This window comes from Eretmochelys imbricata, chromosome 17 (genome assembly GCF_965152235.1).
Source record: "Eretmochelys imbricata isolate rEreImb1 chromosome 17, rEreImb1.hap1, whole genome shotgun sequence".
Taxonomy (NCBI): domain Eukaryota; kingdom Metazoa; phylum Chordata; order Testudines; family Cheloniidae; genus Eretmochelys; species Eretmochelys imbricata.
Genome location: NC_135588.1, coordinates 20,372,134 through 20,394,896, shown reverse-complemented (window position 1 = coordinate 20,394,896; position 22,763 = coordinate 20,372,134). Strand labels below are relative to the sequence as shown.

The following is a 22,763-nucleotide window of genomic DNA, read 5'->3' as shown; positions in this document are numbered from 1 at the left end:
AGTTACGTACCTACACTGAGTTCCCCAGCAAATCAGAGTGCCTACAACAGGCCAGGGTGCTTTGCTTTCTCTCTGAAGGCTATGAACAGCTGTAATTGACAACCGTTACAAGCTACCACACAGCTCTCTCTAAGCAAGTGTGTTTATTTTTAAGATGAAAGCATTAGAGAAAATATATTAAAAATAATAAAATAACCTATATGCATCCTAAAAAGCTAAGCAGAGATCAGCCCTCAACTCCAACAAGGTCTCTGGTAGGAGTCAATCCTTCAAACCCAACAAAGGGTTTATTCCTTTGGTTACAAGTTCATAACAGCCTTACTTCAGAACCAGAACAACCAGTCTTCCCTTTATACAGCTTGCGCCTTTGATCTCGGCCTCATGTAACAGATGATCAGCAGACAAAGGCCCACTTCTCAGGGCGTAGCTTCAAAAGGCTGCATTTTTGTATAACTGGCAGTGGAGAATTTGCATTCACCTCTCTGTAGATACTTCCCAGGAAATTCATTTCACGTTTATTGTCTCAAAAGTCCATTCTTGTCTGACATATATTGTTTAATATAGTCCTTTGATCATCCAGGCCTTACATCACATCTCTCTACAGAAGTTACATATAGTCTCAGGCCAGAATAATACATAACCTTTGCATTTAATACAATGGACTCCAAATATATTTAAATGTAATTCTATATGTTTTTTTCAAGGATATTGCAGGGAATTGCCATATCTGTCACAAATGCCAACCTATCAGCTAATTTTGTAATATTTTAATCAAAACACTGCCTAGAACTTAATCTTTGACAGCACGCTCTAAATTGTGAAAGGTTCAGTTTGCACTAACAACTAGGGTTCCAGAGATTATAGAATTCCTATTCAATTCACTTGGCACATCATTTTGTTTGAGATAAAAGTGAGTCAATGCCAACATTCAAGATTTAACTAGAGCTATTGTTTTATATCTTAGACCTGAGCTTGCCAGGAGCTTTTCCAGTAAGTATTCTTCAGAAAAAATGGCCTTCCTGAAAATGTCAGCCAGTGGCTGAGACACGTAAACCTTTCTCAGGGGGCGGAAGAGGAGGCAGCAAGGAGAACTTGACCTTGCCCCAGAAGAACGCCTGGTCTACCTTGCTATCAGCAGGAAAAAATATAAAATCAGCGAAGCCTGACTTAAATTAATGGTCATCCTGTGAAACAGAAAGCCAGGATCAGAAGTTAGCTTGGAGAATAAGGAAGACAAGATTGCTTTCACTACCAAGAACAATTGAATGTCCTTTAAAGATGCTTCAATGATTATATAAAGGCATCTTATTAGATACAAAGAAAATGTCCATACTTGCCTCATTGCAACCATCTTCACTGTTCTCTGCCCTGATCCATTTAACAATGTATCAGGACTGATATATATGTGGTAAGGGGGTTGAATACCCTGAAAAAATATATTTCTTGAGAGGTCAACGTTCTGTTGAATCTCACTTTTAACAAACTCATTTATCTGTATGGCCTCCAATTTGAAAGGACTTCGCTTTCATATTCATTATGTTTTACATATAAGTGGCTTGATTTAAATATTAACTGGGTATCACAGTTCAAAGTAACTGCTTCAGCCATCCTAGGATAGGATACAGAGTTCTTCGAGTGCTTGCTCATATCGATTCCAATGAGGTGCATGCGTGCCACGTGCACAGCCGTCGGAGAATTTTTACCCTAGCAACACCCGGTAGGTCGACTTTGTAGCCCCCTGGAGTGGCACCTTCATGGCGCTTGATATATACCCCAGCCGACCCAGCGCTTCCTCCGTTCCTTCTTACCACCCGTAATGGCCATTGGAACTGTGGAGTTCAGCGTTGCTGGTCTCCACTCTCGCTAGCACTTACAGTTTCTAGTTATAATAGTTCATAGTTTATAATCGCTCATAGTTATACTTGTAGTTAGTTAGGATTAGTGGGTTGGGGGGGGTTCCCCTCCTCCCCGATTTTCTATTGGGCTCATACCCAAAGCTCCAGGATTCAAGCCCTGCAGTTTCTGCTCTAAGCCCATGCCAGTGGGCGACCCACACGACTCGTGCCTGAAGTGTCTGGGGGAGTCTCATCAAGCAGACAAGTGCAGGATCTGCAAGGGTTTTCATCCCCGGACCAAGAAGGAGCGGGACTTTCATCTCAAACAGGCCTCAACCTCCTGCGGCGCGCCAAGATCCGGCACCGAGCGCCTCGGTGCCCAGCGCTCCAGCAGGAGCGGCACCACGGTTGGACTGTGACTGAGACCCGCAGCACCGACGCTCCCCGGCACCGCAGCTGACATCTTCGGCCCGGCACCACTCCCACTCTCCTGGCAAGAAGTGGCACCAGAAACCAGCAAAGGCTGGCCCGCCGACACAGAGGCCAGCCTCCTTGGAACCGCCTCTGGAGGTGCGTCCCGCAGGGGAATGTCGAGGGGCACAGTCTACGGCCTCAGCACCGTTGACTCCGGCCCTGGGAAGAGAGCCGTTAAGTCCGGTACCCCTGGACTCCCCGGTACGCAGCATGGTCAAGGTCCAGTTGCCATCCACCCCGGATACCTTTGCGACTGCAAGGGACCTTATTGCCATGATAGCATCGGCATCCCCATAGCCTCATGCCAAAGCACCAGTACTGCATGCGTGGCACCGTCCCGAGGCAAGCTGGCCCTGATCCACCCATCGGCACCGTCGGTCGAGCCACGGCACTGATCTCGTTCTCGGCACCGTTCCCGCTCGCAGTCCCGGCACCACTCTGCCCACTGGTTGCCGTCAAGGAGCAGATGCCGGACCCGACGCTGCTCCCAATGCCGCTCATCGTCTAGAGCCAGGTCCAGATCCAGGCACTGTTCCAGATGCCGGCACCGGCTCCGCTCCACAGCATTGTGGCACCGTTCACTTCACCCCGTTGGCGCGACCCCGTGCAGATCCACTCGGCACCACCGTGGCCTTCCTGTTCCATTTCCCATTCTTCGGGATCGGAGGCAGGGTCGCGCTTCTCGGACTGCCGCCATTTGGACCATAGCCACCTGGAGTCGGGGGCTGGGCATTGGCAGGCACAAGAGCAGGGTCCTGCTCAAGGGTCCACCCAATGGCTGTTCTGGACACACTGGGAGTACCACCAAGCACAGGGTGCTCTGTCTGGGGCTTCTCGCTCAACCCCGTCTGAGCCACAAGTGCCAGAGGCTACTGCCACTCAGCCCCCGCCCCAGGAGGCATGGAGACCATGGTGGCTCCTCTTCCCGCTGCAGGACCTCCTCTAACAGCAGTTCCTGCTCCGGGCCCTGAGGTCACTGGCACAGGACAGCTGGGCCCAGCTCCACAAGAGGCCCTAGATGACCCTCTCCCGCCCCGGTATCCTCCTCCTCCTCCTCACCCGACGAGGCGGTGGCAGGCACTACAGTCTCGGGTCCCCCTCCTATAGACCTCCATGCCCACCAAGACCTCTTGCATAGGGTGGTGCGGAACATAAACTTGCAAGCGGAGGAGGTGGTAGAGGTGGAGGACCTGGTGGTGGATATTCTCTCAGCAGAAGCTCCATCAAGGGTAGCCCTACCCCTTATTCGGACTATCCAATCCAGCACCAGAACAATCTGGCAAACACCTGCATCCATCCCACTGACTGCTAAGGGAGTGGAGCGCAAATACTTTGTCCCCTCAAAGGGGTACAATTATTTGTTCGCCCACCCACAGCCTTGTTTGCTAGTGGTAGCATCAGTGAATGAGAAAGAATGGCAAGGCCAGCAGGCCCCAGCTCTCAAATCAAAGGACGCCAGGCACCTTGATCTGTTTGGGCACAAAGTTTATTCTGTGGGGGGTCTTCAGCTCAGGATCACTAATCAGCAGGCTGAGCCATTACAATTTTAACTCCTGGAACTCCATGCTGAAATTTAAGCAGTTATTACCTCCTAAGTCCAGAGAAGAGTTTGGGGCCTTGGTCAATGAGGGCAAAATAGTGGCACGAACCTTGTTGCAGGCCTTGCTGGATGCTGCAGATTCTGCCGCATGCACTTTGTCCTCAGGGATAGCGATGAGGCATATCTCCTGGGTGCAAGCTTCCTACCTGCCACTGGAGCTTCAGCAAACACTGCAGGACCTCCCCTTTGATGGAGGGGGCCTGTTTTCGGACAAAACCAATTCCAGGCTACAAACCCTTAAGGACTCAAGGGCAATAATGAAGTCCCTGGGCATGCACACACCGGCTACCCAGCGGAAACCCTTCAAACCACAGCAGCCACAACAATAACGCTCCAACTCCCTCCTCGACCAAGGCAGGATTTGTATAGGAGACAGGGGCGTAATGGCAGGAGGAAGCCCTCCAACCCCCAGTCTGCGCAAGGTCAGGGCCAGTCTGAACCATCCTCAGGCTCAAAACAGGCCTTTAGAAGGGACGCTCAAGAACGATATACCGGACCTCATTCAGGATCCTACCCCACCCTTCTTGAATCGTTTATCCCATTTCCACCGTGCCTGGGCCCGCATAACCACAGACCACTGGATCCTCCACATGGTGGAAGCAGGATGCTCTCTCCAATTTTGTTCCTCCCCACCGTCCTTCCCTGTCCCTCTTCAGGGACCCTTCTCACAAGCAACTCCTTATTCAGGAGGTTATCCTTATCATGCTCCTCGCCAAGGGGGTGATCGAGGAGGTCCCGAGGGAGCTAAGGGGCAGGGGGTTTTACTCCCATTATTTCCTAATCCCCAAGGCAAAGGGAGGGCTTCGACCCATTCTGGACCTGCGCAGACTCAACAAGTTCTTGGTAAAGCTGAAGTTCTGCATGGTCTCCTTGGGCACCATCATACCTTCCCTGGATCCTGGAGACTGGTACGCCGCCCTCGACATGAAAGATGTGTATTTCCACATAGCGAATTCATCTGGCGCACAGATACTTCCTCCACTTTGTGGTCAACCGCGAACATCATCAGTTCACAGCCCTTCCCTTTGGTCTCCTTCGTCGGCAGCAGGTGCAGGTATACCCTTACCTCGACGACTGGCTTATCCGTGGGAGCACCAGAGAACAGGTGCACTCCTACCTCTGCTTGGTTATAGACACATTTCGTCGGTTAGGCCTCTTGTCGCAAAATCGACACTAGAACTGACCCAGAGAATAGAATTCATCAGGGCGGTTCTAGACTCCGTGCAGGCACGAGCCCTCCTTCCAGATGCTCATTTCCAGGCCATTGTGGCCCTTGTCCGGAGCCTTCAGAGCTTCCCAACCTCGTTGGCAAGAAGTTGCTTGAGTCTTCTCAGCCACATGACTTCATGCACGTATGTAACCAGGCACACCAGACTTCGACTCCGCCCATTATAGGCCTGGCTGATATCAGTCTATCGCCCAGGTTGGGACACTGTCCCAGAGCGGGTCCTGACCTCCCTCCTCTGGTGGCTAGATCCCCAGGCGGTATGTGAAGGAGTTCCTTTTCACAGCCCGCAGCCCTCCTTATCCCTTGTCATGGATGCGTCAGCCCTGGGATGGGGCACCCACCTCGAGGACATTCAGACACAGGGATATGGCCCTGGTCCGCACTCTCCCTTCATATCAACGTCCCGGAGCTGATGGCGGTGCTCCTTGCCTGTCAAGCCTTCTTGGAGCGGCTGCAGGGTCATTGTGTGGCGGTCCTCACAGACAACACCACAGCCATGTTCTACATAAACAAGCAAGGAGGGGCCCACTCCTCCCCCCTCTGTCAGGAGGCCGTTCGACTGTGGGAATTCTGTATAGCCCACTCCATTCACCTGGTGGCGTCCTTTCTACCTGGGCTCCAGAACACGCTGGCGGACCACCTGAGCAGGTCCTTCCACTCCCATGAGTGGTCACTCCACCCCAATGTCATCCACCCAATCTTCCGAAGGTGCGGGTTTCCCCAGGACGACCTGTTCGCCTCCCGCAGCAATCAGAAATGCCTGGCGTTCTGCTCCCTCCAGGGCCACTCCCCGGGCTCTTTCACAGACGCCTTCCTACTCCCATGGACGAGCCGATTGTTTCACGCCTTTCCCCCATTCCCCCTTGTGCACAGGGTCCTGCTCAAGGTTCGCAGGGACAGGGCGCGAGTGATTCTGGAGACTCCAGCGTGGCCAAGGCAGCACTGGTACCCTGTGCTATTGGAGCTCTCTGTGGACACTCCAGTCCCATTGCCTCCTCTTCCCGACCTGATTACTCCGGGTCACGGTCGCCTCTGCCATCCCGACCTGCGAACACTCCACCTCATAGTATGGATGCTGCGTGGCTGAACCCTTCAGATCGTCTCTGTTCGGAACCTGTACAGCAAGTACTGATGGGCAGCAGGAAGCCCTCCACTCAGGCTACGCATACGGCTAAGTGGAAGCAGTTTTCATGCTGGTGCACTCAGCGCAACACGCCCCCTCTCCAGGTGTCCGTGTCTCTCATTGTGGAGTATCTCCTGGACCCAAAGCAGCAGGGCCTGGCAGCATCGTCTGTCAGAGTTCACCTTGCGGCCATCTCGGCTTTTCAACCGGTGCGAATGGCCGCTCGATCTTCGCCAATCCCATGGTTGGCAGGTTCCTCAAGGGCCTGGACCATCTCTTTCCACAAGTTTGACAGCCAGTCCCCACATAGGACCTTAACCTGGTCCTCTCCAGACTCATGGAGCCCCCGTTTGAGCCACTGGCCACCTGCTCCCTCCTCTACCTCTTCTGGAAAACGGCTTTCCTGGTTGCTATCACGTCGGCGCAGCGTGTTTCCGAGCTGAGAGCCCTTACCTCAGAACAATCTTACATAATCTTCCATAAAGATAAGGTGCAGCTTCGGCCTCACCCGGCCTTTCTTCCCCAGGTTGTATCAGACTTCCATATCAGCCAGGACATTTTTCTTCCGGTTTTTAATCCAAAACCGCATTTCAGTCACCAGGAACAGCAGCTGCACTCCCTCAATGTTCGTAGGGCCCTTGCTTTCTACACTGAGCATTGGAAGCAGTTCCAGAACACGACCCAGCTCTTCGTTGCAGTGGCGGACCGGATAAAAGGCCTCCCAGTCTCCTTTCAGTGGATCTCTTCGTGGACCACGTCCTTCATCCACGCTTGCTACGATCTGACTGGCGTACCAACCCCGCCCCTCACTGCTCACTCCACAAGGGCCCAGGCTTCGGCGGCGGCATTCCTGGCCCAGGTGCCAATCCAGGAGATCTGCAGAGCCACGACTTGGTCCTCGGTACACACTTTTGCTTCACGCTGCGCCATCATCCGGCACGCCAGAGATGACGCAGCGTTTGGTAGAGCAGTCCTACAATCCACACATTGCTTCAATCCGACCCCACTGCCTAGGTAAGGCTTGGGAGTCACCTAATTGGAATGGATATGAGCAAGCACTGGAAGAAGAAAAAACAGTTACTCACCTTTGTAACTGTTGTTCTTTGAGATGTGTTGCTCATATCCATTCCAAACCCTCCCCCCCTTCCCCTCTGTCGGAGTAGCCGGCAAGAATCAAATGAGGGGGCGCTGGGTCAGCTGGGCTATATATCAAGCGCCATGAAGGCGCCACTCCAGGGGGCTCCACAGCCAACCCACCGGGTGTTGCTAGGGTAAAATATTCTCCGACGGCCGTGCACACGGTGCGCACACACCTAATTGGAATGGATACGAGCAACACATCTCGAAGAACAACAGTTACAAAGGTGAGTAACTGGTTTTTTTCTGTGATCCTGTTGCAGCAGAATCAGATTCTAATATATCCTTTAATTCATTTCCCTGATGGTGGCCTGAAGTCATATCACCTTAGACCAGACAACATTAATGACATCTTGGTAAACAAATGAGTAAAATATTATCTTCACGATACTACATACACTTGTTGGTTTTATTTAGAAGCACAAATCTGAATAAATTATGGAGCAAGTGGGTAGTCCAAAGTCTCACTGTAGAGAATAAGTAACTCAAGAAGTGTGAATCAGTAAACAATTCTACCTTCAGTGAACTGGCCACCAACTCTGTGGGATGCTATTGATGGGGATTCAAGTAGTAGGCCATCAATTTCAGGATGGATTCTATTAAAATACACATTTAAAAAAATCAGGGTTCCATTGTTCGTGGATTAGATTTTTGCAAAGAGATAAAGTATTTATTACCACCAATAATGTACCACCCTTGGAACTACGGCTGCCTATCTCATTCATATCTTTCACTGTGCTGACAAAAATTACCTATTCCTCACCTTTTATTCCCTGTTGTGGAAAAGAGTCAAAGTTTGATTCTCAATAATTCTTTTGCCATGTATTCTGTAGAGAGAGATGCTCTCTTACTGGGGACATATTTAGAGGATTCCTAGTGTAGTGGTATAAAGTACTATACACAGATAAACTGCCTACTTTCAGAACAGAGTTCTGAGTACACATATATGCCTGAACCCTGCTTACAAAAAAAATTTATTTCCAAAATTTTAATCCTTAGAATAGTTTCTTAAGCAATGTAAGATTCTCATAATATAACAATACCAAAACCAGACATATCCATGTTGTCTCTACGGGCAGACAGGTAAAGCAGCTTTATCAAGAGTTATCTTCTCCCAGACACATGTGAGCATCCAAACGTGGCTAAAAATGCAAAGTCAAATTCGATGAATTTCCCAGTCCAAAATTTCCAATGCCTGAAAAGGGGTAAAGCCAAAACAAATATAACTCCTTAGCAGTTGCCAAGCTGATTGTAGGTTTTATAGCTCTTTTTGAAGACTATGTCATGAAGCAGTACCTTAAAATAGAGTTTTTTAAAAGTTTAATTTATCCAGGTCAAATGCCTCCATTCTTTATTCATCACCCTAACTCTGAGAACATGGTACAGATCAAATACTGGCTGTGTCATGGAGTGTGGATTCTAACCAGCTCCTAAAGACTTTCAGGAAGCACTCTAGGAACTTCCCCATTTAAATCATTTCCCTGGCCAGAGGCTGCTGATTAATTTTGAATCTTGTGACACCAATAGTTTTGGCAGCTGCAATGCACAAGGATCTAGTACACAAAACGGGGTAACAAGTAAAACAAAACAAAAAAAGAAGTGCAGAAATTCAGGGATGAACACTAAACTGGCAATTCACTCCCTATAAACAGTGATGGCTTTTTAGCTGAGGACTAAATGTTTTAAAGAGTTTTAAAGAGTCAATTTGAAAATAACTTAGTTATGATTTCAGGTACTACACCTGCCTAATTGTTGTAGTTTTGCAATGGCATTTTCCAGTTTTTAAAACGTTTTCTCTTCTCCCCTATTACTGTGTAAAGACCCACAAGACGACCAGGAAAAACAGACTACAACATGAATTGCTGTCAAATGCCTGAACAATCTACAAATAAGCTCAGTAACCCTAGGTGGTCATTGCAATAACAGTAGGTAACATATTTTTAAAGTGGTATCCCTTTAACTGACTATAAGTAGCTTGCTGTCCTTTAATAAAGCATCCAGTACAGCCATGACTACTGTGCGCTAACAAGAACTGTTGGTTATTTTCATTTGTGCCAGCTAATTGTGAAAGCAACTAGGAAATAAAGAAGCAAGGCAAGTTGTCTTCTGCTATACATTATGTCCCTAAATCAAGGGCCTCCTTTGGTTGTGTGTTTTGCAGGCTCTTGAAAGTGACGCTGTAAATAAATGATCTGGGAGTCAGATTGTGTATGTCAGTCAAACCAAATGGGTGCCCAAATCAGTGGCTAAATTCACCCCTTACCTTCCTGGAGGAATTTTCAAAGTGCATCCCACATGCCTTGCAGTTCTGTTCAGAACCTGTAGGAGAAGGGTAGGAGCTGTAACCTGGGTTGGAATACGCCTGGGGTCTGGCACCCTGCTGCGGCCGCTGCTGCATCTCCTCAGGTTGTCCATCCAGACAAAACCAGTTACAACAGGTTGCCCACATAATAACTAAAAGGGTGAGAAAAAACACAAGGTAAATAACGTACTAGAAGCCACATATTTGCTACCAAAGTGAGGGCCGGGCACGAACTGAAATGTTTATGCTTCCTTCACTAACTAAGCTACTTGACAGCAAGTAGCAAGGGGACTGGATCTTTTCTCTTACCAACTGCAGGCGTAGGCCAAAAACGTACGTATCTGCAACACACAACATGCTCTAAACCCTTAATGAAAATGCACGGGCAGAGTTTCAGAATGGACTTTACTGACATTTTTCGGAGACTCTGGTTAGGGCAGGAGGAAGACTATGTTTAAATTCCACTCTGTTGTGCATGGGCATTGTTCAGAACTCTATGATCGCAGAACAGTCATTTGTATTACACTATGGAGCTACAACCGAGTGAGGCAGTTTTCAGTTACTTTGCAGTAGGGAGTAAGGGAAAGGTTAGAGGCACTGGTGAATTTCTCCCTCAGAAAGATATTACAGACTCGTGTTCTCTCTCACATGGTGCTTGTGTAAGATTAACAGCGAGACCCTAGCTGGTTTTTCTCGACAGCCTGGCTCCACATATAAAGCTACAGCTGCAGGCCTGTAAACAGACAAGAACAGGCAGTGTCGGTGCCCCATGAACTCAGCTGGACTCAGCTGAAATGGAAACAGACAGCTACCCTAATTTGCGTCCTGCACTCAGTAAGCTTCCAGACAATGAATCAGTGTTAACCTCTGCTAACTTATTTAGAAACACAGTTGAATATAGGGGAGCTAACTGGTAAGAAATTATGAATGTCTCTACGTATCTATTTGCTTGGGCCCTGGTGGTAAGAGATGTACCCCTACCTAGACTCCTTGAGGAAACAGTGTGGAAACAGAGGGGGAGAGCAAAGAGAGGAGGGGGAATGCTTCCTCTCAGTATTTTTGGAGCAAAACCATTTCTGCAATAACATTTCCATACTTATTTGTAATCTACTAAGCACATAGGCCTGAAAACATTCCTCTGGGCACTCAGACCATATGCTAGGTGTCATCAGTCACTAGCATAAGGAATACACTCTGCTTCCCACCCTGTATTTGCTGCATTCATGTTATAGTTAACAGACAGATACTTTTACGCTTCTTTTAAATCTTTCAGCCTATTCTGTCCAGAGGCAGCAGAACCAGGAAAGCAGGGGGCAGAGCGGGGGGCTAACACCCCCACAATGGAAATACTGGGGGGCTCAGGTATACTTCTGCCCAATATCTGGTGGAGGCAAGCACGGAAGCTGGAGGAGAGATCAGAGCAGATTAGGCCAACCACCAAGGAGCAGGTAGGATTGCTCTCCTCTCCACGCCTTCCAGCCACCACAGGTCCTGGCCTAGGCACCTGGCCTGAGGGAGGGGCAGGAGCACACGTGTCAGCCACTGGGATCAGGGACAAGGAGGCATCACTGTGCCAGCTGCCAACGGAAAGAGGGAACACATGGCATTGGGCACCAAGGAATGGGAGTAGGAACTGCCAGGACACCCCTTCCCAGCTGCTCCCTGCCAACTCTCAGTAGCTCCCCTCGCAGCCACTCCACACCCCTGATTCACAGCAAGCTTCCCCCCTGAAATCTCCCAGATTCTGTCAACATTGGTATCTGCCAGTTCAATTTTCCTCGATTTTCCAAACCCCTGGAGTCAACCTTTTTTCTTAGCTAGGCTGTTTGTGCATGTTCCCTACATAACATTTTATGACATGATTAAACCATACTTTGGAAATTGGTGAATCAATACAAGCTCTGAGGAGTGTTTGGCATGAGGTGCTAACATAGTATTTGAATGTTTTATACAATCAGCCCTGTTGGGCTGATGTACTTAAACAAGGAGGCTTTTGAAGTTTGGTGCAGTTCCAATAATCTGCAGATTTACTGGACTCTTTAATCCTTTCAAAGTGTAGGTGAATTTGGTCTATCAAAGTTACCACTGTCGCTATAGTGGACACATGCCTGAGCATGACAACATAAGCTTGCAGGTTCAGCAAATTTTAGTGTTCAAATAGAAAACAAGAGTCTTGATGATACAGGAGAAACAGTTCATACAGTGTGTCATGCTGTGAAATATACACTTAGAGCAGCAATTAGACGTCTCACCTTAGATGAAAAAGCAAATGTATGCGATTTTTAAATTTTCAGGTTAACTGAATTAGTCTCTTATGCTTATGTCTACATACATCACATCGTGCTGACAGCCTGTTCCTTCTAACTTCCACGGAAATAATCTATTTGTGTAGGTGCACGGACTTTACTTCTATACCATTTGAAGCTGTTCTGAAATATGCTGAGGGGGCTAGTCTGCTTTATTTTTGCCCAGACGTTTTTAAATAGAAATGTACCATGGGAAACGGAGGGTGGGGGCGGTATATCCCATATAACAAATATTTGGGGATAACTACCATACTGAAAAATAACCTGGTCATTTAGGCTAATAAACAGTACAGACTGGTTTACAACTGTATGTGTAAAACCTGGTGCCAGAAGGTTTTTAACCTTAAACAGTTTTTATGTCAAATTATAAACAAGTTTAATGACCAACAAAAAGCAGGACAAATGGTTATTAACATGGTGTAAGGTCTGAGGTCCCAGTATGTTAGTGGAGGAGCTGTAGTTAGTCCAGCATTCTATATTATATGTTCATGGTACTCGTTCCAAAGTAAGAAAACACACCTCGTGTTCAAGGAATACAGTCTAACAAAAGCAGTCCATAGTACAAAGTCATAATACAGAATGTATTTAGCTTCATCATGTGTATTAGCCTTAAATTGAAACCACAGTATCCAGTGGTAATGGCTATAAATGCACAGACTATAAATAAAATACACATCAGAACTTACCTATGCTTTTTTCTGAACTCTAATTTCAGAGCATTAAATTTCTGTTAGAAGTTATGTATTTTGGAAATTCAACATTTTTGCAATTTTGCTATTTTATGGAATGACTCAGCTGTTTTGAGAGTCTTAATTTGATCCTACGGTTTACAGACCCAAGATATGAGCCCTGTGAACACTGAAAGAAGCATTCATAGCCTCCACAAGAGATTAAAAAACTACATCCACATTAAGCCCATAAGGACTCCTGTGAACTTGAGGCCACCCACAGTAGCAGCATATACAAATGTCTACGGTTTGTCCTGATTTATTTTTCTTAAAAAGATAGGCCAACTCACTCAAACTTTGCACCAGTTCAGATATTGCAAAGAAGGAATGAGCAAACCAGAAGAAACAAAGACTGAGCTCAATGTTATTAAGCCTACATTCTGTTCTAGCGTTATCAGAAGGTTGACAATAAGACTCGGATGTGGTTTCAGAAGATCCTTAAACCTGCTTAGCTGATAAAGTCTGAAAGAATAGCTTCTATATATGAAAAAGTTAACAGTTACTTTAGTTCATTGAACTGTAAGGTTCTTAAGAAGCTGCTTCCCAGGTTTAAGAGAAATGAGTAAGAGTAAATGACAGCCATTAATGTAACACCACAAATAGTGATAATTGGTTATGGGTTTCCATCAACCCATAAGATTATAAGAAAGCACAAAAGTTTAATTTTGCTGCTAATTTACCACAAGAAACAGAACTTGCTGCAATTAGGGAGATGCACAAATACCCTAGTAGTAGTGACCCAAGAGTATGATAAGCAAGAAAAATTCTTGTGTTAAAGAAAGAGAGGGGCTGCCCTCAAAGGAGGCAGGTTGGGAGGGAAGAGATTTCTTTTTCCTGCAAAGGACATCAAAGAACAAAACTATCAGCAAAAATGCAGTATTTGAAAATCATCTTCAGGAACCTGCCTGTCAAACTCCAAGGGGAGAAGAGATGAGACTACAGTAACTCCTCACTTAAAATTGTCCCGGTTAACGTTGTTTCGTTGCTGATCAATTAGAGAACATGCTCATTTAAAGTTGCGCAATGCTCCCTTATAACGTTGTTTGGCAGCCGTCTGCTTTGTCCACTGCTTGCAGAAAGAGCAGCCCGTTGCAGCTAGCTGGTGGTGGCTTGGCACCAGGGTGGACCAGCAGCCCCCCATCAGCTCCCCACTCCCTTAAGTTTCCTGTGCGGCAGCTACCTCGGCAGTTCAGCTGTCCCTCCCACCATTGCCATGTGCTGCTCCTGCCCTCTGCCTTGGAGCTGCTCCCTGCTTGCTGTGGGGGGGTGGGGAGGGTGTCAGTGTACTAAAAGGGGCAATGCGCATCTCTGTCTCACACACGGTGTGTCTCTGTCATGCTGTCTCCCCTCCCTCCACTTGTGCTGCCTTGTAGAGTGTGAGGCTACATTAACAATGTGTTAACCCTTGAGTGCTCAGCTAGTTCATCATTTAACACTAAGGCATTCCCTGGGAAATATCCCACCCTCTTCCACCCTCTGACTTCACCACCTCAACCAAGCTTCACAATCATCATCACTGTGTACAGTATTAAATGGTTTGTTTAAAACTTATACTGTGTGTGTATGTATATATACATAGAGAGAGAGAGACTGTTTGCTTTATATAAATAAAATAAAATTTAGTCTTTTGTCTGGTGAAAAAAATTCCCTGGAACCTAACCCCTATTTACATTCATTCTTATGGGGAAATTGGATTCACTTAACATCGTTTCACTTAAAGTCACATTTTTCAGGAACATAACTACAACGTTAAGCGAGGAGTTACTCTATATTAAAACGGCTTCTGAAGCTTTAGCAGGCCAGATGCAAACCCCAGCAAATAGTACGGAGCTGCCAGAGAACTGATGCTCTTAGCTGATTCTTACGCAATTCTGGATGCCACATTTTAGGAAAGATGTGGATAAACTGGTCCAAGCCCAGAGGAGAGCAACAAAAACAACATGACCTGTGAGAAAAGGTTAAAAAAACTGGGTATGTTGAGTCTTGAGAAAAGAAGACTGAAGGCTGATAACAGTCTCCAAATATATTAAGGACTGTTATAAAAAGGACAGCAATCACCTGTTCTCCATGTCCACTGAACGTAGGGCAAGTAGTAATGGGCTTAATCTGTGGCAAGGGACATTTCGGTTAGATAGTAGGAAAAGTTTTCTAATTCTAAGGGTAGTTAAACTCCGGAATAAGCTTCCAAGGGAGGTTGTGGAATCCTCATCGTTGGAGATTTTTTAAGAACGGGTTGGACAAAACCTGTCAGGGATGGTTTAGATTTACTTGGTCTTGCCTCAGCATAGGGGGCTGATCTTGATGACCTCTTGAGATCTCTTCCAGCCCTACATTTCTGTGATTCTATGATGCTCCCATAGACATTGTTCAAAGTAGATCTGCTTCACATTAAGGTTTCCATTTTAGTAGATTATGTGGTTCAGAATTCAGATCAATACCCTTACCATGTGCAGAAAACTCATAAGGTTATACTCAGTTAATTTTAGCTAGCAAAAGTGGATATTTTAGCAGCGGTTTTAGAATATAGGGTCAGTAGTATGTAACCTCTTGGTAGCTGGCCAAGAAATGCTTTTATCTTGCCTTTGCCTGCCAAGACATCTCAAGTCACTTAGTTTCTAAACATTAGTGTGATAATGAATATTCTTTGCAAAGAAAAATGAATGAACCTTCAGTTTTGATTTATAAATTGAAACGACAACAGCAGCTCTCAGCAGGAAGTTCGAGAGAAAAGGAACGAATTGGCTAGGACAGTAGGTACAGTATCTTGCCACTCAATATGAAATCAACCTGTTTTTCCAATGGTCAGAATGATGGATTTGTCTATAAACTTTAATATTCCAGACTGTACTCTGGCATGGAACAGAGTAAACCCATAGCATGAAGTTTTCATTAACACGCTAACAAAAACCGCTCCAAAAGAGGGTATGCTCTCAGACAGAAAGAGAGATAGGTAAAGATTCCAAGATGTTAAACTTAATCTTCTGGACAAATTAGTTTTATGCACAATATTTGTACATATCCAATTTAAATCACTCACAATTTAGACAGGTTTCAGAGTAGCAGCCGTGTTAGTCTGTATTCGCAAAAAGAAAAGGAGTACTTGTGGCACCTCAGCGACTAACCAATTTATTTGAGCATAAGCTTTCGTGAGCTACAGCTCACTTCATCGGATGCTGTAGCTCACAAAAGCTTATGCTCAAATAAATTGGTTAGTCTCTAAGGTGCCACAAGTCCTCCTTTTCTTTTCACAACTTAGACAAATTCAAAGAGTTCTTATGAAAAAGGTGAAAAAAATCTTTGAAATACAGACATAAAAATTAGAAGGAAATGAAAGACTGTTTATGTGGCAAAAAGGAATAAATGAAGCTAGTCAAACATGCTGCAACCTTGAAATAGGGATAAATACCAGAGAGGAAGAGGAATTATTTAAGCTCAGTACCAATGTGAACACAAGAACAAATGGATATAAACTGGCCATCAGGAAGTTTAGACTTGAAATTAGACGAAGGTTTCTAACCATCAGAGGAGTGAAGTTCTGGAACAGCCTTCCAAGGGAAGCAGTGGGGGCAAAAGACCTATCTGGCTTCAAGATTAAACTCGATAAGTTTATGGAGGAGAAGGTATAATGGGATAACATGATTTTGGCAATTAATTGATCTTTAACTATTCATGGTAAATAGGCCCAATGGCCTGTGATGGAATGTTAGATGGGGTGGGATCTGAGTTACTACAGAGCATTCTTTCCTGGGTATCTGGCTGGTGAATCTTGCCCACATGCCCAGGGTTCCGCTGATCACCACATTTGGGGTCAGGAAGGAATTTCCCTCCCGGGCAGATTGGAAGAGGCCCTGGGGGTTTTTCACCTTCCTCTGCAGCATGGGGCACGGGTCACTTGCTGGAGGATTCTCTGCACCTTGAAGTCTTTAAACCACAATTTGAGAAATTCAATAGCTCAGACATAGGTGAGAGGTTTATTGCAGGAGTCGGTGGGTGAGATTCGGTGGCCTGCGTTGTGCAGGAGGTCAGACTAGATGATCATAATGGTCCTGTCTGATCTTAATATCTATGAATCTATGAAAAAAATGTAAATCTATTTGTACTGGTGTTTGGACTAAGGGATAAAGTAATATATAACTTGCTAATGAAGACAACACCACCTAGCCTCGCCAAACCACAGTGAACTAGAAAAAAAGGAAAGAATGGAAGTAAAGAACATTTGCCCTTGCTGAGACATTGACAAACAGACCAGCTGGCAGCAGAATAATTCAAAGATAAGGTTCAGGTTTCATCTTGATTATTTTGTGTGTATGGTAACTAAACTTAGAATCCAGTTACCTATGCTTTTTCATAGATTTCCAGGCCAGAAGCTACCATTATGACCTCCTGCCTGACCTTCTGCATAACACAAACAGAACTTAATTCAATGATTCCTGCATGAAGCTCAACCAACTTCTGGTTGAACTAACATATACTTTTTACGGAGACATCCAATTTTGACTCCAAGTGATGGAGAATTTACCAGATCCTTTGGTAATCTGTTCAGTCATTAATTGCCCTCTCTGTTCAAAATATGCATCTTACTTCCAGTTTAAATTTTGCTGATTTTTACTTCTAGCCATTAGATCTTATCTGTTTTGTCTGTCACTTTTAAAAGCCCCACAGTAGCAGGTATCTTCTCTCTGAGCTTGTCTAAACTTACAAGTTTTGCTGATACAGATATACGCCTGAGCAGCAGTACAAAAGTAAGGAAAGAAAAGCATTGGTTAAAGGACGAAGAGTACATGGAGTTGGCATAAAGAATATAGTATTTTTAAATTTCAAAACATGTCCAAGCTTAGCTCCCATTAAGTTCTCCGTACAAAGAAGAATGCGGAGATCGCTTTCAGATAACTGCACCACATGAGAAACAGTCATCAGCTTTCCAGCTGAGTAACTGGCAAAACTTGTGACATATCTTTGGCAAATATTACTTCAGCAATGGACTAAAGTTTACACAGTACAATGACTCAGAGCTGATAATAAAATCAGAGTGCAAAGTCTACTCAGTGATTTCTGCTTTACATAATACACAATACAGCAAATAGCCCTTCATGTATCCTGTATGTTAATTTTCACCCCAATTTTAGTATTGCAGTGTTGGATTGTAACATCAGGTAAGCCTTATTCCCTCACTGTGATGTTGTTGTGTGGCCATAGGGGTGGTGGGGTGCTTTTGCAAACAGATTGCTAACAGTTAAGTTTCAGCTGTGATTACTTAAAATACTGTTAGGTTTTCAACTGTCGGGTGAAGCATTGTTTTATCAATTCATTTTCACATCTAGTTTATCAGATGACGGCTTGACTGGATTTATGTTGTTCACTTGGTGCATGTAAATTCACTCAATTCTTCAGAAATGTCAAAATTAAAAAAATCGGGGAGGGGGAAAACCCAGGTTTGCCTTACTAACAGAACTCTTTCCTAGGAATTTGAACTTCTGTAAACCGCAGCTCAAATGACCGACGTATACTAGACGCTGTGCCATCACTGAAGCACCAGCAACGACGGACTTGCTGATCATACCTAAAGCAGCCTTCCATGAGACAGAAGAGAAGTCATAACAGCAATGATGATTCTATCCATGTGGCACAAGGATTCCTGGTCCCTTTTATTTTAATGAGCTGTTATAGTCTGAGAGGAAAGTACGGAGCACAGTTCATTGTAATTTAGTTTTGCTGCAGAAAGTAAAAGTACCCCCATAGAAGACTACAAGGGCTAGATTCCCCCTGTGACGCGCTAACTAGCTAACATAACTCCCACTAAATGCCTGGTGCCACGGTATTATTCACAGTGATACAACAACTCTATATTCAAGAAGGTGATCGTATTTAAAATTAATGGAAACAATTATTAATTGCTTGCCTTTGGCATACTATACCACCAGATTTACTTGACCTTGGTGGATGTGTCAGTTGAAAAAGTAACACACACACAAATAATTACAAATAAATTTAACAGTATGAGACATAACTGTTTTAGATTATGTATGTAAGTACTATCTTATAGAAGACTAATAAAAAGGTTGTCTTGTCGGAAGAAAATTGTGAAAACCAAGGAATGTAAAATGCCTGAAACCAAATGTTTTACAGAGATAGAAGAGTTAAAATCCTAGAAAATTAGAGTGTACAATTTTAGAAAAACAAATCCTGAGAACGTGGGAATTTCCTAAGTACTACTGGAACATAAAAAAATGCTCCACTTGAAACTGTTTCCTGAGACATAAACTGATTTAAGTTACACCATGGTCTGTATATTGTACATTCAGTATGTGTTTGCAAACAACAGTTGTAAGAAAGGCCATGTTACAAAAGGACTTTTGTAGACAGAACAAAGTTATACTTCAGAGTGAATACAGCAATAGAAGCTAGAGGTCTACTACTACTCCCACTGAAGTAGATGGGAGTAGGAGTAAGTCTTAAGTCTTCCAATATTTATCAATCATACGGTTATGTACATACACCAGAAATTAGTGCTTCATAACTGGGGGTTTGGGGTAGTTGGCTGGTATGTTTTTAAAGGCCAGGTTGAAAAAAAAATGACTTCTTTTATTCTGATAGGGTACGAAATTTGACAAAACAGTTTCCTTCAGTACTGGGGAGTAAGAGACGAGACTATTTTCCGCGGTACTTTAAAGTTTGAATTTAACTTTATTAAAGAAGTATTTATAACTTGTTTTTTGTGCTACTAGAGGGCTTGCCAGGAAAGCAAAGCCATTACTATTTTAAACACAGCACCAACAATGTGCTAGAATCTTTTGAGAGATATAGGATTATACAGTCCATGTCAAAAAATCTTGCAGTCTCAGGGCTTGTCTACGCTTACCGGGGGATCGAGGTGTGGCGATGGATGCATCGGCGGTTGATTTAGAGGGTCTAGTGAAGGCTTGCTAAATCAACAGCAGATTGCTCTCCCATTGACTCCTGTCCTCCACCTGAACAAGAAGCACACGGGAGTCTCATCTCCAATCGACATCGCGTAGCGTGTACCCCGCAGTAAGTAGATCTAAGTACATTGACTTCAGCTACGTGATTCACTTTAAAATTTTTCACTTTTAATTACATAATGTGTTTGTAGTAAGAGAGAGTAACCTCCAATGATTAGGGCTCTACCAAATTCATGGTCCATTTTGGTCAGTTTCATGGTCACAGGATTTTTAAAACGGCAAATGTCATGATTTCAGCTATTTAAATCTGAAATTTCATGGCGTCGTAACTGTCGGGTTCCTGGCCCGAAAAAGGAGTTGTAGGGAAGCTGTAAGGTTATTGCAGGGGGGGGAACTGCAGTACTGCGATGCTTACTTCTGCTCGCTGCTGGTGACAGCGCTGCCTTCAGAGCTGGGTGCCCGGCCAACATCTGCCACGCTCCAGCTGCCCAGCTCTGAAGGCAGCGCAGAAGTAAGGGCGGCAATATTGTGACCACCCCCTAAAATAACCTTGTGACACCCCCGCCCTTCAACTCCCTTTTGAGTCAGAACCCCCAATCTGAGAAACACTGGTCTGCCCCATGAAATCCGTATAGTATAGGATAAAAGCACACAAACGACCAGATTTCACGGTCCATGACGTGTTTTTCATGGCCATGAATTTGGTAGAACCTTACCAATGATGGTCTCCCTTCCCCTCTCCCCTAGACTATGCTGAGGAACAAATACATATAATATTACGTAAAATATTCACTCATTCATATTTTAAAGATATGCAAATTGTTCCTGTGGAATATCCTTTCACATTAATATAACCATACTATCTAGATATTTATTCCACACTCATCACCACAAAAAATTATATATATATATGAACATACATACAGAACAGTACGGAGAGAAGAGAAAGCCCTGGAGTCAGCAGGATGGCTGGGAACTTCACTTTACAACTATTCTCCTCTCCCCCAATCCTAACCAAGGTAAAACAACAATGCAAGTGTAAGTGTGTGTCCTCTCTCTCTGCATCTATGTATGTAAAACATATATATGGGAAAAGAGTGAGGCTTGCATTTAGTCCTGAACAGTCAGTTTTGTGGTCATCCTCAGTTCCTTGGGAAGGGAGTTCCACAGACCTTCACCAGTTGCCAAGAAGTCTCCATCTCCAGTTCCCATTAGCCTCTATCAGCTGATATTAAGGGACAATGAAACTATTACAAACATCTTGAAAAGAGGAAGAGAAGCTCTGTAAAATAGCTCACACCTAGCCCACCGAGGGCCTGGAAGATAAGCATCAGGTCCTTAAACTTGATCAGTAGCCAGCACCACAAACGCAACAACGGCATAACAAACTCCACCCAACTTTCCTGTCAGCAGGCCTTCTGCTACATTATACACTCGCTGTTTCTTTAGTATCTGTGGATTCCTACCAAAGTATAACATGTTGCAACAGTCCAGTCTCAAAGTCCATTCGGACCACCACAGGATGTAGTCTCCTAGCGAATCAGAGGTGGAAAATGTTTCAATTTGAGAGTTTAGTATCAAATAGAAGTTCAGGAGGATTCCTACACCATGTACCTGTGATGTGGTATATACCCCACACTAGCACTAAGAGATTTAACGGGAGCTACTGAATTCAATTAAGGTACATAGTTACATCTTGCAGGTGGGCCCAGCTAAGGAAGAAGCTCGGTGGGGAGAATAAAGGGAGGAAGCCCAGATCAGAAAGGAGCTGCAAGAAAAGAGGGGAAAAACTATGCAGTTCCTCTCTGGTTACTAGAGAGTGAAGGAAGCGCCTAGAAACAGGCAGATTGTACAATAAGCCCAGGAAGGAGCTGTGGGAAAAGGCCTGAAGAAAGGCCAAGGTAGGAAGAAGTCCCAGGGAGGCAGCAAGGAGTCTGCAATAGCAGATCTTCGCTGCTTGCCACGTGGCCCATGGACTAGAACCCAGAGGAGAGGGAGGGCCTGAGTTTCCCTACCTGCCATCGGAAAAGGTAGCTTGGAAACACCCTGACAAAAAGGACTGCAGGCTTTGGAGCCAAGCCTCCAGAGAGAAAGCCCTGGGAGGTGTCACTGTGCACAAGAGCAGGATGACAACCTTGCAGAGTCTAGGTGGTCCTGGTGGTGGTATTTTTTTTAATTGAGCTTCAACTTCTAAAATCATTTTTGAAGTTAAAAATAAAGAGCAATGCTGCTAGTCATACATGAAATGGGCTTCTTTTCACACTCTATACACTGGAAGAGGAAAAATGATGCCACACAAATATGACGGAACTGTGATGCTGGAAAAGAGGAGTCGAAATCCATGATACTGCAGAAGAATTGTGCATCAAAGTATAAAACTCAAGTAGATCTGTAAGCATAACCTAAAGCCCTGCTGTCCATCTGTATTCTGATAAAAATCTGATTTCAGCTTGTTCTAATGTTTGTGAGCTTTTACTCTACTTGGACACAGTTTTAATTAGAGGTAGATACAATACTAGTAATTTACAAATACAGCAAACCTGTTGCTTAACTAGTTTTATTCAAGATAAACCTGAAATTCATACCCAAACTGGCTCTGAAATGCAAAGAGAAATGGAAATGCAAACTAAACACCTCCTCATTCAGCATGACACACAGGGCTTGTCTACACTATCACGCAGGGTTGATCTAAGATATGCAACTTCAGCTATGTGAATAGCGTAGCTGAAGTCGATGTACTTCGATCTACTTACTGTGGTGTCTTCACTGTGGTAAGTCGACAGCTGACACTCTCCTGCCAACTCCGCTTGCGCTCCTCGTTCTGGTGGAGTACCGGAGTCGACAGGAGAGTGCTCAGCAGTCGATTTATCGCATCTATACTAGATGCGATAAATCGACCCCCCCGCTGGATCGATCGCTGCCCGCCGATCCAGCGGGTAGTGTAGACAAGCCCATAGAGAGCAGAGTCCACTTCACAGCATCTAAAATGGTTGGAAAAATTGAGTTTTCAGATAATGGATAATATGCCTTTTTGTTAGAAGTGTGTAACAGGTAAGAGACCTGGGTATAGTAGACAGACCATAGTACTAGAAGACCGGAAATCCTGCATG

General features: G+C 44.9%; 1 protein-coding gene across 8 annotated transcripts in view; it reads right to left on the bottom strand.

The window, feature by feature from the left end:
- The window catches only part of RFFL (ring finger and FYVE like domain containing E3 ubiquitin protein ligase), a 79,937-nt gene that overhangs the window by 40,850 nt on the left and 16,324 nt on the right, over nucleotides 1-22,763 (bottom strand). For 5 of the 8 annotated variants that reach the window (XM_077836704.1, XM_077836702.1, XM_077836706.1 and 2 more), the window contains one exon: nucleotides 9,661-9,851. In XM_077836704.1, coding sequence (XP_077692830.1) covers nucleotides 9,661-9,846 — 186 coding nt within the window. In that variant the 5' untranslated portion in view covers nucleotides 9,847-9,851. Of the gene's footprint in view, nucleotides 1-9,660; nucleotides 9,852-20,573; nucleotides 20,664-22,763 lie in introns of those variants that run through there. The other 3 variants (XM_077836700.1, XM_077836701.1, XM_077836707.1) reach the window with 2 other exon arrangements.